Source organism: Podarcis melisellensis (genome assembly GCF_964234715.1).
Source record: "Podarcis melisellensis genome assembly, chromosome: 3".
NCBI classification, from domain to species: domain Eukaryota; kingdom Metazoa; phylum Chordata; class Lepidosauria; order Squamata; family Lacertidae; genus Podarcis; species Podarcis melisellensis.
This window is the reverse complement of record NC_138530.1, coordinates 112,254,399-112,273,500: the sequence shown is the minus strand read 5'-3', so window position 1 is coordinate 112,273,500 and position 19,102 is coordinate 112,254,399. Positions and strand designations below refer to the sequence as shown.

Sequence of the window (19,102 nt, the reverse complement as noted above, 5' to 3'; positions counted from 1 at the left end):
CCCCAGAAGTTAACATTAGCACATGCTAACTTGTTCTTGCACTGGCTTGAGCTGACTAAATTTGAAGAGGAAGGCAGGAAGTAAGTAAACGTCTGAAAGGAAATAATCTACTTTTCCAACAAGTAGTTACTAAAAGAGAAGGGAAACCCTTCCTGTCTATCACCCCACACTGATTCAGGTAACTTGAACCTCTCTTGGAGGTTTTTTTTTGGGGGGTAGCAATATTTTGTACGACATTTGGAGACATTTTGTAAAAAGCAATGAACAAATATTATAATAATAAGTCACGATGATAATAAGCATGCCACCCCTTTTAACACACTTCTGTGCTTTTTGGCAGACTGAAAGCGGTGTATTGCAGAACAAAGTTGTGCATCTTAGGAGAAATTCGCCCTAAAATGCCAATTTATTTTCACGAGGACTTCTTTAAAGAAATGGCAAACTGAACTGGAAACATGGAAGCCAGAACTTAAAGACTGCAAAAATTAGAAACCGAGAGAAACTGAAATTGTCAGATTTGGCTACCCCTAGGGCTAGAAGTAGGAACTGGGCAGGAAACTATTTGCATGAATTTGCTCCCCCCCATAATTCTAACAGCTTCAAGCACAATAGTTCAGTCGGTAGCCCATGGGTTGTGGGTTCCTGCATTGCAGCGGGTTGGACTAAATGACCCTCGTGGTCCCTTCCAAAACTACTATTCTATGATTCTATGACTATAAAGAGAGCTGGACTATAAAGAAGGCTGACCGCCGAAGAATTGATGCTTTTGAATTTTGGTGCTGGAGGAGACTCTTGAGAGTCCCATGGACTGCAAGAAGATCAAACCTCTCCATTCTGAAGGAAATCAGCCCTGAGTGCTCACTGGAAGGACAGATCGTGAAGCTGAGGCTCCAATACTTTGGCCATCTCAGGAGAAGAGAAGACTCCCTGGAAAAGACCCTGATGTTGGGAAAGATGGAGGGCACAAGGAGAAGGGGACGGCAGAGGACGAGATGGTTGGATAGTGTTTTCGAAGCTACCAGCATGAGTTTGACTAAACTGCGGGAGGCAGTGGAAGACAGGAGTGCCTGGCGTGCTCTGGTCCAGGGGGTCATGAAGAGGCGGACACGACTAAACGACTAAACAACAAAACAACAAATGACTGTTCTTCAGCCCACTGTTCTTTTCCTATAGTTCTGCCACACTGATCATCCTATCCTTAAACCTCTGCGAAAGTTTTCCTTCATCCATGTACTATCTGTTTCGATTCACAAAGCTTGGAATGCCATTCATGTTCTAAAACTGACGACTACCCTTGGTGGATTTCATCTTTAAAGTAACACATTGCGAAAACACACCAGCTGCTGCTGGTGAAATAAACAAAAGGTTCTGGATCTGAATCATAGTATATCAAAAGATCAGTCCTCAGCTCATTACTATGACTGCTGCAGGAAGCAATCACAAGATCACATAGTTCACGGTTCTTCAGGGACACCATTTCAAATTTCACAGTGGGTGGGACATGATTCACAGTCAAGTTCAAAGGGCTGTTCTTGGATACTTTCAAGTAAAAATGGCAAAAAGGCATATAGTAAAATGCTTGGGCGTTTAGTAAAACGCTCTTCTGAGAAATTTGTGCGTTTTGTGTCTTGTGATGCCGTCCAAAATTCCAGTAAAGACAGTTGCAGATTATGATTAAGCAATTTATTTTGGAATTCAGGATACTGAAAATGACATTCAGAATGACCCAGAAAAGGATAAAAGCTGTCAGACTGAGAGTTTCCAATGTAAGTTATTACTGTCAGGCATCAGTACTTACTAAAGTGGTACAGTGATAAGATAAACTTATGTTTCACTGCAAAGCAGACCAAATAAGAATCCAGAGATAGTCCGGGTATGTATGCTTAAAACAGAAAAGTGATTTTGTTATGAGCTTTTTTATTTTTAAAAAGGTAACTACAATAACAAAAAATATAGCTTTAAAAAACTGCTTTGAGGGGTTTATGATGTTCAGCATCCCCATGCTGAAATCTGAAAAGGCATTCCTACAAGAACCAGTTCTAAGAAAGTAAAATACAGTTTCAGCACACCATTGTCAGAAGCAGTTAAATTATGTGTGGCATAGCCAACCTCATATAGCCAGTCTAATTAATGCATGGAAGGGTTAAGGCTTAGCTAGGTCACTCCCTCTCACCTGGGAGGGAGATCATCATGTTTGTAAAGAAGTCTGAACTGATTGCTCCAAGTTCAGACCACATGGCTTTTACAAGCCATTCTTGTATTCCTACACCAATAATTTAGGAACTTTCAAGACTATGCCAATTTCTACTATGTGTGCAAGTTTTTCTGAATGCCGTGTGCAAAAGCACCTGAATCTGACCTTTGGAGGGTTTGTAGGTAAACCATTTTAACAGATGTCAAAGAGAAAAACAACTACCAGACTTTTAGAAGACAACTGAAGGCAGCCCTCTTTAGGGAAGCTTTTAATGTTTAATAGACTATTGTATTTTAATACAGTGGTGCCTTGGGTTAAGTACTTAATTCATTCTGGAGGTCTGTTCTTAACCTGAAACTGTTCTTAACTTGAAGCACCACTTTAGCTAATGGGGCCTCTCGCTGCTGCCGCACCGCCGGAGCACGATTTCTGTTCTCATCCTGAAGCAAAATTCTTAACCTGAAGCACTATTTCTGGGTTAGTGGAGTCTGTAACCTGAAGAGTATGTAACCTGAAGCGCATGTAACCCGAGGTACCACTGTATTCTGTTGCAAGCCGTCCAGAGTGGCTGGGGAAACCCAGCCAGATGGGCGGGGTATAAATTATTATTATTATTATTATTATTATTATTATTATTATTATCCCAATATAAGGTCTTTTTCTGTGCCAGGGGAAGGGGGAAACTTTGGAAAGAACTAAGAAGGGCATGTTTTAAGTCTAACAGCCCATATTTCCATGCTTTACTTTTATGCATATTCTGTAATTTAAAATCTCTCACCAAAAGAGTACTTTCCCCAAACTTGGATCTTGGAATCCAAGGAATTTGTCTTTTTTGTATGCCTACTCTTTTCCTTGTCAGCAACATTATGTACTGGGTGTGCATGCCAAAGGGATATGTGTATGAGCTATACTGAAAATAATTCCATATTTCTCATTAGGTGCAAAAAGTTGCAATCATAAATACACCGCTTCTTTTTGCCATATATTTGTGTGTGTACACAAAATAAATATATTTAACAGTTTATCATAACATTTAACATGCAATCGTTGGTATCCAATGTTGTACCATTTAGTTGCTTTTAGGAATGGTGTGCTGAAAGTGTCAGTCGACCAGAAATATAGGTGTTCTATGGGTGGAGTGTGTGAGATGGATTAACATACAGAATAAAACAGGATATGAGGAGATATGTTCCCCTGCTTACTAAATGGCACTTCTGGTACCTGTGCTTCTTCCTAAGATTTGATATTGACTCTGTACCAACCTTTCTCAACCTTGGGTCCCCATAATGTTGGACTACAATCCCCATCATTCCTGAGCGCTTCTTCTGCTAGCCAGGGACAATGGGAGTTGTAGTTCAACAATATCTGGGCACCCAAGGTTGAGAAAGGCTGCTCTACACTGCCTAGACCAGGCTTCCTCAACCTCGGCCCTCCAGCTGTTTTGAGACTACAATTCCCATCATCCCTGACCACTGATCCTGCTAGCAAGGGATCATGGGAGTTGTAGGCCAGAAACATCTGGAGGACCGAGGTTGAGGAAGCCTGGCCTAGAGATCTCTGCTTCTCTGTGTTAAATCCGGATTCTATTGTATTTCATTATAAACTGCACAGTGATGTTAATGAAGCCAAGCCACACTTTGCTTTGGCCTCACAACCTGACAACATCCCTCTTTCTCTGTGTTATGTACTGAAGTTCTCACCCTGGGCTAGCAGGGGGATACTGTAGATAGTTTTCACTCAGGTCCACATATGCAAATAAGGGATTGAAAGTGACGTTCAGTGATTGGATAGTTACAGAAAGTGGTTACAGTTGCGTTGTAGTGGAGCTCTATTTAAGCAGGCTGGCTGAACCCTTCAGTTCAGTTCTGTTCTGGCCTGTGAATAAACAAGAGCTGTTTGAAGAATCGCTGTGTCCTCTGATATGTTCACCCACAACTTAACACTCTGTATGGTAGCGAGGCTGCCCCTCTTGCATTTTGACTCAGCCCTGACTACACAGCGTACAAATCGTACCTTTGTGGGCCACCACATTCGAGAGCTGGGCTTGGAATAGTTTCAGGACACAGCATTAGTTGTATGAGTCAGATTTCCTGTCTGTTACCAGCCTCTTGGGTGGGTAGCGCAATTGCGTGAAGAGAGGACAGCTGGGCAGGCATTGCAGCACAGCACAGCACACACATCTGATATTTCTCAGAACAAACAGATTATACTGTAAAAGAAACTGAGAAGAGGCTCTAATAACAATGATAATTCTTCCCCCAACCCCAATCTGAAAGAGAGTGGCATACTGAAATATACTCAGAGTCGAGTGTGGATTTCATGCTCTTTATTCAGCTCATAGTAGTGAGGAATGAAAGTTCCCCCAAAATATCTGCTTTATATACATTATTTACACAATGGGTCATACATGATTGGCTAATTCTGGGATTCTTCTGTAGGCCAATCAGGTTGCGGATTCACTTCCACCTGGAGCTGGATTGGGTGGCTCCTGCGGACCAATCAGACTGCTGCTTTTTGGATCCTATTCAACTCAGTACATAACACCTATACCTTGATATGCAGAGATCCACCACGGCCACATCTCCTACAGTTCTGTTATACGTTTCAGAACTCTGCTTCAAACCCTGAAGATATTCCCCCCGTGTCTTAATTTTCTCATTTCTAAGAGATCCAATAACTTAGACTTCTACTCACAGATATCCAGTGAGCAAGGCTGGCTGTGTGAAGAATGCCATTTCAGGTTTCTGATTCTCATTCTGGAACGTTTTTGCCAATATGTGAAAAACAGGCTGTTTTAGGAGCCCTGGTTGTGTGCAGGGCTTTTTTCAGACGGAACTTGCCAGAACTCAGTTCTGGCACCTCTCAGGTGGGCACCTTTGCCATTATAAGAGAACCAGAAAAACAGAACTGGTTGTGTGGTTTTGCTTTACATCTTGAATACCGCATAATGTCTAGTATAAGTGCAGCAAAAGAAAGGATTGCACAACTGTATTCTGTGGGCCTCTGGCACATGGTCATAGGTCTGGGCTGTTTGGAGGTGTTGATTCCTTTTGGTTTGATTGAGGTGAGGCAGTTACCACACTTGGGGGCTATTCCCTCTGAAATAAAATGGCCATGCAGGTTTAAACATAGAGGCTGCTACCTTGCTTGTGGTGAGTATTCGCTAATGTTAGTATTGTTGTTTGTGTTTTCTATTTCTTATCTTTTCCAGGCATCCATATTCTCGTACAGAGTTGTCAGACATGCCAAGTTTAGCTTTCAAGTGTAATTTCTTCTGGCTAACTTTCAAGTATTGTCCTGCAATGTGAACGGTTTAAGCACTGTTATTAAATGTGCAAAGGTGGAGTCCCTAATTGAGAAGGAAAGTCTCCAGACATCATAAACCTTCCATCACTAAACTCCTTAACAATTATGGTTTTGGTGCATTGACTACGGGCTGTTCAAATGCTAGGGGTGTGGCTTCAAGATGCCCTTTTGCAGCAGTTGAGACCACTATTTAGGCCCTAGTAGGTTTACCTATACACTCTTGTTAATGGGTCCTTATGAGACAAGCAACTTACTCTAAGGTAAAGGGACCCCTGACCATTAGGTCCAGTCGTGGCTGACTGGGGTTGCGGCACTCATCTTGCTTTATTTATTGGCCGAGGGAGCCGGCGTACAGCTCAAGTTGCCAGCATGACTAAGCCGCTTCTGGTGAACCAGAGCAGCGCATGGAAACACCGTTTACCTTCCCACCGGAGCAGTACCTATTTATCTACTTACACTTCGTGCTTTCAAACTGCTAGGTGGGCAGGAGCAGGGACCGAGCAACGTGAGCTCACCCCGTCACGGGGATTCGAACCACCAACCTTCTGATTGGCAAGTCCTAGGCTCTGTGCCACCTGCGTCCCAACTTACTCTAGCCATATATTAATCTCCTAATTCACACAAAAAGTATTTTCTCTCTCAGTTGTTGGACAATTTCAAACTGAGGCAACTGTTAGCCGCTGGTTGCTTGAATTAAACTGTGAACTCTGTTTTGGACAGAAGCTATGTTGTTGTTGTTTAGTCGTTTAGTCGTGTCCGACTCTTCGTGACCCCCTGGACCAGAGCACGCCAGGCACTCCTGTCTTCCACTGCCTCCTGCAGTTTGGTCAGCTGTTAAGCGGCTTAGCGGATCAGCTGTTAAGCGGCTTAGCGGATCAGCTGATAAGCGGCTTAGCAGATCAGCTGTTAAGCGGCTTAGCAGATCAGCTGTTAAGCGGCTTAGCGGATCAGCTGTTAAGCGGCTTAGCGGATCAGCTGTTATGCGGCTTAGTGGATCAGCTGATAAGCGGCTTAGCGGCTTGGGAAAAAGGGGGGGAAAGGAAAAAAACCCCGCAGGAACTCGCAAGACATTTTCGTCTTGCGAAGCAAGCCCATAGGAAATTCGTTTTGTGAAGCACCTCCAAAACAGAAAACCCTTTCATCTAGCGGGTTTTCCGTCTTGCGGGGCACCACTGTACTTTGAGGGGACAGTCATTAATTCCTCCTCACCACTATGAGCTGAATAAAGAGCATGAAATCACTTTGCGACTCTGAGTATATTTCAGCAATATTAGGACCAAAAAAACCCCAAGTGACTGGAAGACCACCAGTTCTGCTGCACCTGTTGAAACCAGGCTGCCATTTGACAGGGGAAAGGGTAAGCCATACAAAAAAAAAGGCTGCCACTACAATCACTGCTAGTTTGCCCTCTGCATTAACACCAAAACTTTGTGAGCTCTCTAGCCTGACTCAAGCCTAGCTCTTTTCTCAGCCAGAGATCCCCACATTTTGATGAATGGCTCTGGCTGCTGACCCATATTTCGATGCCTCTTTCCCCCAAGTCATTCTGCTATATGCAGCGTGGGGACCCCCTGTTGCTATTTCTTCCTCATTCAGTGACTCGGCAATAATACAATGAAGCAGAGGCAGCGGTGAACAATCATTGAATGTTGCCGGTAGGTGACGTATTGTGCCTCAGAGGCTCCACAGCATGGGCCACGGCCCTACAGAAGTAGCAGAGGCCAGCAAAGGTGAGCGCTGAGAGCAGGTAGAGGCCAGTGTTGGCCAGTTTATTATTATTTTTATAATAATTTTATTAGGTTTTCCATTTTAACAATCCAATTGCATCACATTAATTATTCCAAATTATACCAATACATATCATAAAGTCCAAATATTTTGCCAAATTCTAATTTTTTTGTTGGGGCTTCCCATGCTTCGAGTTCAGTAGGGTCCAATCATCTCATATTTCTGCTGCTTTTAGTGTTCACCAGTCCTATCTTTCAATCTTCCTGTTATTATCCTTCTTCTTCTTAATAGCCTCTGAGTTATTTCCCTAGGCAAGTTAAAGTAAACAATATTATGCTTCTGTGTGACTCTCTCTTTTTTTGAAGCTGGCAAGTCTTTTGTTTGCAAGAAATCCTCATGAGCTGTTATTTAAGCCGAGTCCATCCAAAAGTCCTCCTCGGGTAGCAGACGCCATCTTTTTCACATCCGATGAAATAGAATCTAGGCGTTTGCTCATTAATTTTTCCAGACAAGTTGCACCATACATTAACCTTTCCAGAGAAGATTTGCCAAGTCGAACTTAAAATACAAACATGATAACAGAGTAATGGCTCGCCTCCCCCTATGGCTATTAATCTCTGCAACATTTGTTGTTTAGTCGTGTCCGACTCTTCGTGACCCCATGGACCAGAGCACGCCAGGCACCTCTGTCCTCCACTGCCTCCCGCAGTTTGGTCAAACTCATGCTGGTAACCTCGAAAACACTATCCAACCATCTCGTCCTCTGTCGCCCCCTTCTCCTTGTGCCCTCCATCTTTCCCAACATCAGGGTCTTTTCCAGGGAGTCTTCTCTTCTCATGAGGTGGCCAAAGCATTGGAGCCTCAGATTCAGGATCTGTCCTTCCAGTGAGCACTCAGGGCTGATTTCCTTCAGAATGGAGAGGTTTGATCTTCTTGCAGTCCATGGGACTCTCAAGAGTCTCCTCCAGCACCATAATTCAAAAGCACCAATTCTTTGGCGATCAGCCTTCTTTATGGAAGAAGCTATAGACCAAGTCGAAGAGAGACTGATTTAGGTATAGAAATTAGTGAAGAGCAACGGAATGCTATGTGACATGGAAAACTATCTTTCTCTGCCTCTACTTTATTAAGGGAGTGAGTTCCTAAGGTGATGTAAAGATGGTGTCTGATTCCAGTTCAGAGGCATTAGATAAACGATACTCTGCTGAAGGAGATGTAGTGAGAGAAGTATTTTTCTTCACACGTGGTGGCACTGCCCTCAAGTTAACCCTTATTGGTTTCAAGTGTTCCGGACCTTATCTAACATTACTCGGCAATCTGTCTTTTATCTATCATTGAGGATGTGAGCGACAAAGTCATACACAGATATCTGCTTCCGTTTTTCTTAGCAGATGCCAGACATGAAATTGCTAAAAATTAGAAGGGAGCTTGAAGATTCTTCATATCTGTAATTTAATATAATTTCAAATATATCTTAACCAGAAAAGCTAACATAACCAAAACATTCTCCAGAAAATTTAATGAAGCAGGATTTATTTGTAGATGTTTGTTGTATTTATAACAAGTTGTACCAATCCACATACTCTACCTATTTGGCAGGTCAGATTTAGGAGATCTACCATTAAATTAAACCTTCTGTAATGGCGCTGTGGGTTAAAGCAATTCACTTTCCCATCAATTCACTTTCCCATTACTTTCTATGGGAAGGTGTGCCTCTACTTATGTACATTTCTAGTTATGACCAGGGGCTGCAACTGGTTCGAATCCCCGTGACAGGGTGAGCTCCCATTGCTCGGTCCCTGCTCCTGCCTACCTAGCAGTTCGAAAGCACATCAAAATGCAAGTAGATAAATAGATACCACTCCGGCGGGAAGGTAAACGGCATTTCCGTGCGCTGCTCTGGTTCGCCAGAAGCGGCTTAGTCATGCTGGCCACATGACCCGGAAGCTGTACACCGGCTCCCTCGGCCAGTAAAGCGAGATGAGCACCGCAACAGGACCTATCGGTCAGGGGTCCCTTTACCTTTAATGTTCTTGATATGTAAGATGAGACATTTTGCCATGCATTCTTTGCCTTGACTTCTGGGATAGTGTTTATTATTGATCAATTGCTTTCTTCGTTCTTGCATTGTTAAAAAAAGAAGCAAACCTTTCATGCCACTTACTTTTTATGATGCTGGGGTATTTTTTGGGGGGTGTCAGTGGTGGCATCTCCCTCCTTAGGGTTTCTCCCCTGTAGATTTTTCTGCAGGGCCAGCCATATGATTAGACAGAGTGAGGTGGCTGCTCCAGATTATAGATGCTGGAGGACTGGGACTGGAATTGACCTGTTTAAGGACAGAACTCTGTATGCGCCACCTGGTATACATTTCACCCCCTTTCCTAGCTTGCATCTCACAGGTGCAGTAAAGGTCATTGTCCTGTTTTCAGTGCTGAAGTTAAGATTTGACTGCCACTTTAATTGGTACATGGAATGGAGACGGATGACCTACTGTTATTTGCCTCAGGCAGCAACATTTATTGGGCCGGTCTTTCCGTTTGGAAGCCCACCAGGCTATAAACAGCCCAGGCCTGTTCTTCTACTTGCTTTCCCCTGCAAAAGATGGCAAAACACAGCAGGAAAAGCCCTGCTGCCCTTCCGCAAGGCTGGAGCTTGTCTCCCTTTGTGAGTTGACAGCAACTGGAGAATATAAATCCCCACTCCACCAGATATTTAGAAATAACGGAGGCCCACCATCTTGGCCATCTCCTCCCCCTTTCAGAAGACTGTCTTTAAAGAAGTGAAGCAGGGTGATTTAAACGTTCGCAAAAGGATCTTGGAGGCTGTTGGCTCTCATATATGAAACAGATAAATGCCTGCTGGGACCACCACAGGAATTACACTTGGAAAGTTGGTAGAGCTTGCTTACATTTATGTGCACATCATAAGCTTACTTTGGTACCCAAGGACTCCTACTTGTACTTGGGTTTGAATAATAATATTCTGCAGCAAGGGAAATATAGTAGTATTTCTCTCAACAGGCCAAAGGTCCACTGCTCATGGAGGGTAACACCATGTGCTGAGGTTGTGTTGAAGTATTTATTAGCTAAGGATAAATAGGCAAAGAGTGAGTAAAAGGCTACCTTGTCCTCTCTAAAGGGAGATAAATAGAGGCCAAATGAACTAGCCTTCTCTGCAGGTGTTTTGTTTAATTCCTTACAAATACCATTTGTCCTGGAAAGTCACAGTACCTTTTTTCACCCTTCAGAGTGAAATTTTATGAGGAGCCACTTCCATTCCTTCAAGTCATTCACATTATGTTGAATGATACAATGGTACCTTTGGTTAATAACTTAATTCGTTCCGGAGGTCCGTTCTTAACCTGAAACTGTTCTTAACCTGAGGCACCACTTTAGCTAATGGGGCCTCCTGCTGCCGCTGCACGATTTCTGTTCTCACCCTGAAGCAAAATTCTTAACCTGAGGTACTATTTCTGGGTTAGTAGAGTCTGTAACCTGAAGCGTATGTAACCCGAGGTACCACTGTACTGTTAATAGCTTAGTAAAGAAGAAGAAGAAGAAATGAAACCTTTATGACTGGGCAAAAGATGTAGAAACGCAATCCGGCGACATGCCTGAATTTAGTATTAGGCCATTAGTTAAGTTCACAAAGGGATGCAGGTGGCGCTGTGGTCTAAACCACTCAGCCTTTTGGGCTTGCCAATCAGGTCGGCGTTTTGAATCCCCGCAACGGGGTGAGCTCCCATTGCTTGGTCCCAGCTCCTGCCAACCTAGCCATTCAAAAGCATGCCAAAAAGTGCAAGTAGATAAATAGGTACCACTCTGATGGGAAGGTAAGCGGCATTTCCGTGTGCTGCTCTGGTTTTGCCAGAAGCAGCTTAGTCATGCTGGCCACATGACCCAGAAAAACTGTCTGCGGACAAACACCAGCTCCCTCAGCGTATAAAGTGAGATGAGTGCTGCAACCCCAGAGTCGTCTGCAGCTGGACTTAACTGTCAGGGGTCCTTTACCTTTAACTTTTAAGTTCACAAATGTTTCACTGCCCGTGGAGGCTGGTGCATTAGGGCAAAAAGAGCACTGCCCCATCAACTTCATTTTTTTAAAAATAAGATATTTATTAAAATTTTTAGAGGTACAAAAAAAACAAAACAAAAAACCCCATCATTTTAAACAAAAAGAAGATAAAATACAAAAAGGAAAAAATAAAAATAAAAAAGAAAGAGCAGAGAATTAAAATCCATTAAGCAAAAAGAAAAAACAAGGAAAAATACTACAAATCTTCCCATTACTTATCTTTCATTAGCTTATTTCCCTGACCTCCTCACACCTCCCTTTTTTGTATTCTAGGTCAATTATCCATTCCAGCAAATCCTTTCCCCCTTTTCAAATTTTTGTCCTGTAATTTATCTTGATATTAATATAACTTTACTTTCCCTCCTTTCACTAATTAACAGTCTGTTTTTTCCTAAATCTTTGTAACATTTCTGCTAAAATCACATAAATTCATTCCAACGTCATTCTAACATTCATTAATTTTGCAATGTTTCTGTAAATAGTCTTTAAATTTCTTCCAATCTTCCTCCACCGACTCTTCTCCCTGGTCTCGGATTCTGCCAGTCATTTCCGCCAGTTCCATGTAGTCCATCACCTTCATCTGCCATTCTTCCCGGGTGGGTAGATCTTGTGTCTTCCAGTACTTTGCAGTACAGTTAAGTATTCTTGCTGCTGTTGTAGCATCTGCCCCATCAACTTCAGTCTGCCCTGCTGCCTGCCCTCTTACAACTGGTCCAGAGGGTGGCAGTGCCTGCTAGCTTCCTCCTAATGACTCTCAGTGTTGTGTTGTTGCAGAATTCAGCAGGGAGGAGGATGGAGACAAAACTGGAATTAGTTGGCTGCTCCCATAATTGGTGCTGGCTACACCTGCTTCAACAAACCTAGACAGCATCTTAAAAAGCAGGGACACCACCTTGCCAACAAAGGTCCGTATAGTTAAAGCTGTGGTTTCCCAGTAGTGATGTATGGAAGTGAGAGCGGGACCATAAAGAAGGCTGGTCGCCGAAGAAGTGATGCTTTTGAATTCTGGTGCTGGAGGAGACTCTTGAGAGTCCCATGGACTGCAAGAAGATCAAACCTCTCCATTCTGAAGGAAATCAGCCCTGAGTGCTCACTGGAAGGACAGATCCTGAAGATGAGGCTCCAATACTTTGGCCATCTCATGAGAAGAGAAGACTGCCTGGAAAAGACCCTGATGTTGGGAAAGATGGAGGGCACAAGGAGAAGGGGATGACAGAGGACGAGATGGTTGGACAGTGTTCTCGAAGCTACCAGCATGAGTCTGACCAAACTGCAGGAGGCAGTGGAAGACAGGAGTGCCTGGCGTTCTCTGGTCCATGGGTTCACGAAGAGTCGGACACGACTAAACGACTGAAGAACAACAACATCTGCTTCTGTATTACAGTCCCAATGTGGGCAGCATGTAGATACATAGGGCAAGGGGATCGGGAAGATTGTGTTGGATATCTGGCAATAAGTCACTGGGAAGTGACCCTAGTTGTGGAATGGCTTGTCTTTACATGAGAGGAAGATTCTGTCTTGCTGTTTTCCATGCAGGATAAAAGACATAATTGGCAGGCATTTGGTTTGTTTACAGCACAATCCTATACATATCTGCTCAGAAGCAAGTTCATGGGGGCTTTCACCCAGTTACAGGATTGCTGTAACTGGGGGCTGTTTATATAGTTGTTGCTTTTTTATTATTGTGTTCTTTTTGAGTGTTGTATGCCACTTTGAAAGTCGGGAAAGCTGCCTATAAATGTTTTAGACAAAGAAATAAAAAAGATTTCAGGTGCCAGAACTGTTCTGTCTCCCGCTTGCTTGACGCCATCTGACAGAGAGGACTTCCGTATGCCAGCAGCTGTAAACTCAGGCATGTTTTAATACCCACCCAGGTTCCAGTTGCCTGCCAATTTCCAAGAGAGGACCACCAAAATGATCTAGCCCAACTCTACTAAATAGTTTCAGTATCAAATGAGTGGTTCCATCCCCAAGCCACTGAACACGTAACATTCAGGGAGACAGGCTTCCATTAACTCTTCAATCGATGCCATTTAAAATACTGGATTTCTCCCCTGCCTCCCTATTTACGTTTCCGAGCACAATTCAAAGTGTTGGTGCTGACCTTTAAAGCCCTAAACGGCCTCGGTCCAGTATACCTGAAGGAGCGTCTCCACCCCCATCATTCTGCCCGGACGCTGAGGTCCAGCGCCGAGGGCCTTCTGGTGGTTCCCTCAATGCGAGAAGCAAAGCTACCAGGCAGAGGGCCTTCTCGGTGGTGGCGCCCACCCTGTGGAACGCCCTTCCAGCAGATGTCAAAGCGATAAACAACTACCTGACATTCAGAAGACATCTTAAGGCAGCCCTGTTCAGGGAAGTTTTTAACGTGTGATATTTTACTGTATTTTTGGTTTCTATGGAAGCCGCTCAGAGTGGCTGGGGAGGCCCAGCCAGATGGCGGGGTATAAATACGTAATAAATTATTATTATTATTATTATTATTATTATTATTATTATTATTAATTCAGCACATACAGCAACTTATAAGCTTGGAACCAGGGAACTGCCATTCTTTTGTGTAAACTTGTGTGTGTTTTCTTCCTTTGTGGAAAGTGACACAATGGCAACACAACCTGCTGCGCTGTTAACCTGAGTTCAATGGTTCTTGCATCCTGCTAAGTGTGCGTAGCCTTACATTTATATGGTGGAACACTCAATTCTTTTTTAAAAAATGAAGCAAGGGGAAGAAAATATAGTTGAAATATTTACACAACCAAGAAGCTCACTAGGCCAGTTGTCTATTTCTCTCTCAGCCTAACCTGTCACACAGGGTTACTGTGAGCCAGTTACATGCACTGCTGGAAGATAGCCATCTTCCGGCTGTCATTCTCACCTTGACCTCTGATACTATTGTAATGTGTGCTCAGGGAGGTTGTGAAGACGGTCTGGAAACTTCAGCGAGTGGAAAATGTGGTCACTCACCAAATAAGGTGAGGCAGGTGGTTACTAGGGAACGGGGCCTTTTCAGTGGTGGCACCTCAGCTGCGAAAAGCCCTCCCCAGAGAGGGTTGTATAGCACTCAGATTGCGGACTTTTGGGCCCTAGTTAAAGAGCTTTTTTAAAATTTCCCCCTTTTTATTTTTAGTTACATGTTTTTAGTGTGCTTTTAGTTCATTTGCATTGGTTGTGTTGGTTGCACTGTTAATTTTTAATAATGTTTTAGAATGATAGAATCAGAGTTGGAAGGGAAAATGAGGGTCCTCTAAGCCAACCGCCAGCAATGCAGGAATCTCAACACACATTCCCCCATCCAATTTGAAACCAAACCGGACCTTGCTTAGCTTTGCAAATGTGCCAGCAGTTTTATTTCACCATATGTCAAGAGCAAGGGTTTTCCCCAGCTGGAACACACCAGAACGTAGTTCGGCACCTCTCAGGTGGGCGCCACTGCCATTCTAAGAGAACGAGAGAGGTGATCACGGTGAATTCCGGCAACTCTTTCTCTAGAAAAACAGCACTGGTCAAGAGCAGTGTGGTATAATGGTTAGTGTCAAGCTAAGACCAGGGGTGGGACGTGGGTGGCGCTGTGGGTTAAACCACAGAGCCTAGTACTTGCCGATCAGAAAGTCGGCGGTTCGAATCCCTGCGACAGGGTGAGCTCCCGTTGCTTGGTCCCTGCTCCTGCCAACCTAGCCGTTCGAAAGCACCCTTAAGTGCAAGTAGATAAATAGGTACCACTCCGGCGGGAAGATAAACGGCGTTTCCGTGCGCTGCTCTGGTTCGCCAGAAGCGGCTTAGTCATGCTGGCCACATGACCCGGAAGCTGTACGCCGGCTCCCTCGGCCAGTAAAGCGAGATGAGCGCCGCAACCCCAGAGTCTGCCACGACTGGACCTAATGGTCAGGGGTCCCTTTACCTTTTAAGACCAGGGGTCCAATCCCTACTTGGCCATGCTCACTAGGTGACACTGTTAATGGCCTCTCCGCCATGCCTACCTCACAGGGTGGTTGTTAGGATTAAATGGGGGGCGGGTAACTATGCACACCACCTTGAACTCCTTGGATGGAAAGGTGGAATATAAATGCAATAAATAAGTAAAGTAAAAAAAGATTTATTTATACCATCTGTAAACTACCCAAGGAGCTATGAAGATGGGTGGTATAGAAGTCAAACATGGGTAAGAAGAATGGCAGATGAAAATGATGGATTTTTCGGAGCTAGCCAACCTAACCAGAAGAGTCCGCAACCAGAAGGAGGAGGAGTATCAGGAAGAGTGGACTAAATTTAATGATTATTTAGTTAAATATGTCAAGTTAAATTAATTAGAAACAGCTTGCAGATCCTTCATTGGCTTAGGATTTTATTTATGTTAAGTGATGAATGAATGTTTAATTCCAAAATGAAAAGATCTAAGGATGTTAATATTCAAGTTAAACTGTGATTTGGAAAACCGTTTATGCATTGAAATTCAACCAAGGGGAAGCGAGGAAGTCACTTAACAATGTTAATAAGTGTGATTTTTAATAAGGTTATGATTTATGTTTGTTTTAGGTGTTTGTTTATAATTTTGTGAAAACCAATTAAAAAAAATTGGGGAAAAAAGAAGAAGTCAGACACAAGTACAAACGAACCATAGGTAACTGAAGTCGGGGACCCCGCCCTAGCGCACCTTCTTCCCCCGCTCAGCGTGCCCTGCCCCGGGATTCCGCTGCGCCCTCCGCCCTCTCGCATCCTGCCTGCCCAAATCTCGCTCGCTTCCACGGCCGCAGCAACCACATCCTAACCCCACCGCCTCTCACTCACTCACGCGCTACCGACGTTAGCGCACACACGTGTACTCTCCCGCCACCCCGCTTCCTCGAGGGGTAGGAAAGCGACACCCGACGGAGCAGCGGCCGGGAAGGAAAGCAAGCGGGCGGGCCTTGTTCGGTTTGGTTCCCCGGCGCCTCTCTCCGCCCTTCCCCTCAGCAAAACCGACGGGCGCTTCCCCTCCCGGGAGCGGGAAAGCGCTGGCCCGCCCGCCCGCCCGGCCTCCCTCAGGCTCCGCCTCAGAGCAGCGCCTCCAGGGGCGTTTCGGGCCGCCCTGGAGGCCGCGTCCCTCGCCTCGGGGCAAAAGGGGCGGCCCCGGGAGTGAGGGCGCTTGTTGTGTCAGCGCCGGCCCGCTAGTCAGGCGAGCGCGGCTTCTGAGGGAGCTGCTTTTTCCGCGGAGGCGCAACAGGAGCAGGCCGAGCGAGGGAAGACGCCGCTGCTGCCTCACCTCCGTCGTCGACGTCGCCTTCGCCTTCGTTTCCCGCCATGGCCGAGGCTCCTCAGCCCGTGGAGACGGACCCCGACTTCCAGCCGCTGCCTCGCCCGCGCTCCTGCACTTGGCCGCTGCCCCGCCCGGAGCTCGCGCCGCCCAGCCCGGGCCAGACCCCGGCTCCCACCCCGGCCAGGGCCGCTTCTCCGCCCCGCTGCGGGAGGGTGGCCGCGGCCCTGTGCGCCTCGCCCGGAGGAGACCTGCTCAGCCTGCTGGAGGCTGGCGGCGGAGAGGGCTTCGAGGCGGCCGCCGCCGCCGCCGACCTAGGCACCTCGGGAGGCTGCCTCTGCGGGGACTTCCCGTGCCTCCAGCACCACCAGCAGCAGCACCCGCAGCAGCAGCAGCCGTCGGGCCCGGCCTCGGCGTCGGGGCCCCGCAAGAGCAGCTCGTCCCGGCGCAACGCCTGGGGCAACTTGTCCTACGCGGACCTCATCACCAAGGCCATCGAGAGCGCCCCGGAGAAGCGGCTCACGCTGTCCCAGATCTACGAGTGGATGGTCAAGAACGTGCCCTACTTCAAGGACAAGGGCGACAGCAACAGCTCCGCCGGGTGGAAGGTCAGCAGGCGCGGTTTTATTTATTTATTTATTTTGCAAAAGAAAAAAAAAAGTTTGCAAAGTTTGCTTTGGCGTGCAAGCAAGGGAAAGTGGCCGAGCTTTGCAAGCTCTGCCTCCCTCCTCGACGGTCCGCGTTGATAGGGCAGCAAAGGGGAGGGTGAAGGAATTGCGCCGGCAGGGTTTTGCCTCCCCTTTTCCTTGCCGATGAAGCAGGGGGGGGGGACGTATTCCCGGCTGGTCCTTTTCCCTCTGCGCCACTTGCATCCCGACGTTAGGGCATGCCCAGGCCGAGGGGGATTGGTTTTTGCCCGTGTTTTCCATCTCTGTTCTGAACCCGCCACCCACCCACCCCCTGGCTCTGGGACGTGGGAGAATGCTAAGCCCTCGGTGTATCCGAGTAGACGGCCGGTCCCCAGATAGTTGTGCCTTCCTGCCTTTGTCAAAGTTGGCCGAGCTGGATGTGTAACTGGGCGCACAGCTGGCTGCAAGTTCGAGCTGTGTCATTTCCTCTGGCAGATTTGAGAGGCCCTTAAAAGTGACGGTGATTCGATCCTACTTAGGGTAGAGTTTGGGGAGGCAGCTTATTGCTCTGTTGGGCTAAAGCCATAGATAGCAGACTGAATGTGTGATGTGTGAACAAATTCGAGGTTGGTACCCTGCTTTTGATTGATTTATTATAACTCTGCGCTGCTTTTCATTCAAATGAACACCAAAGCAGCATGAACAACAACAACAACATGATAGAACATCACAAACACAGCATAAATCATATAGAATAATTAACAAATCGTCGCTAAAACAATTGCAATCTACAAAAAGCTGTTAACAAAACTAAAGCTAAACATCAAAATTAAAGCAAAAGTCATAGCACATGATTAACCAATCAATACGGCATTTATAATCTATAAAACAATATTAACAGGGTTAATAATACAGCAACAAAAAGATCAACTAAGTACTGCTTATGTTATATATAAACACTCTCCACACCCACATTATTAAGTTGGTCTCAGCATATGCTCCTTTCCTGAATTCTGTTCTGATGGTAGCCATTGCCAGGAAATGCATGTTAATTTATGCACAGCTAGCTTTGAGAGACTACACAGTAGTATAAATGAATTGAACAATTTCTGTCTGAAAAAGTCTAAACTTACTTTACTAAGGAAACAGTTGCCACACACTCATTTACTAATACAGTAATGTATCTCTGTGTAGATATCCCCTGGTATAAAGTAAAACACGTTAGGATACTTACCCTTTTTATCTTCCTTACAGAGGAAGTTGCTGATTTATTTTGTGGCTGGATAACATCTGTTGAGCCCTGAACTGCTCATTGGCTAGTGAGGGATCTATTAAGGGGTTTCTTAGGGAAAATATTTTTGAACAGAGCACAGGTAGTTAAGTGGTTTTCTCTGGCATTTATTTATTGCCAAAATAGGACAATCTAAATTAATACACTAAGCAAAATTACTGGAGATTGGCATTAGATGTCAGATAACTGTAAATAAAAAAGGAGGCATACAACTGACCCAATATGCTAAGGATAAGGAATTGGCAATCTCTCCGCCAATCTGCTCTTTGATTGTGCTGTGTGATCCTTTCACTTTCCAACCCCAGAAGAAAAGGAGGAATGTGAGTAAGCTGCATTTTCGGCAATGAGATTTGGTAGCATTTCATTTGGAAGAGGGAAATGAAGTATTGGACTTTCCACCCCCTCCCCCACTCTTTCAGAGGAAAAAAAACCAAAAACCTAGTTGCTAATGAGGTGCTTTTCACTTGGTACCCCACATATGAAATTAATTATTGGCTGAGTTAATGCCACAACTGTTTAGCAGTGTGTTAGCTAAGTTTTAGAAATCAAGTTTCCATTTTCAGATAAGCTAACTGTGTATGATGTACATCTTTTTCTGTTGAACTGCTGGTTGGACTGCAACTCCAGCAACAGTACTTCGAAATACAATAAAT

At 45.2% G+C, this 19,102-nt stretch overlaps 1 protein-coding gene across 1 annotated transcript in view; it reads left to right on the top strand.

The window, feature by feature from the left end:
• The first annotated feature begins 16,330 nt into the window (after nucleotides 1–16,330).
• The window catches only part of FOXO1 (forkhead box O1), a 46,901-nt gene continuing 44,129 nt past the window's right edge, over nucleotides 16,331–19,102 (top strand). The window contains exon 1 of the mRNA XM_081906260.1: nucleotides 16,331–17,137. Within this exon, the coding sequence (XP_081762386.1) occupies nucleotides 16,577–17,137 (561 nt within the window). The 5' untranslated portion in view covers nucleotides 16,331–16,576. The remainder of the gene's footprint in view (nucleotides 17,138–19,102) is intronic.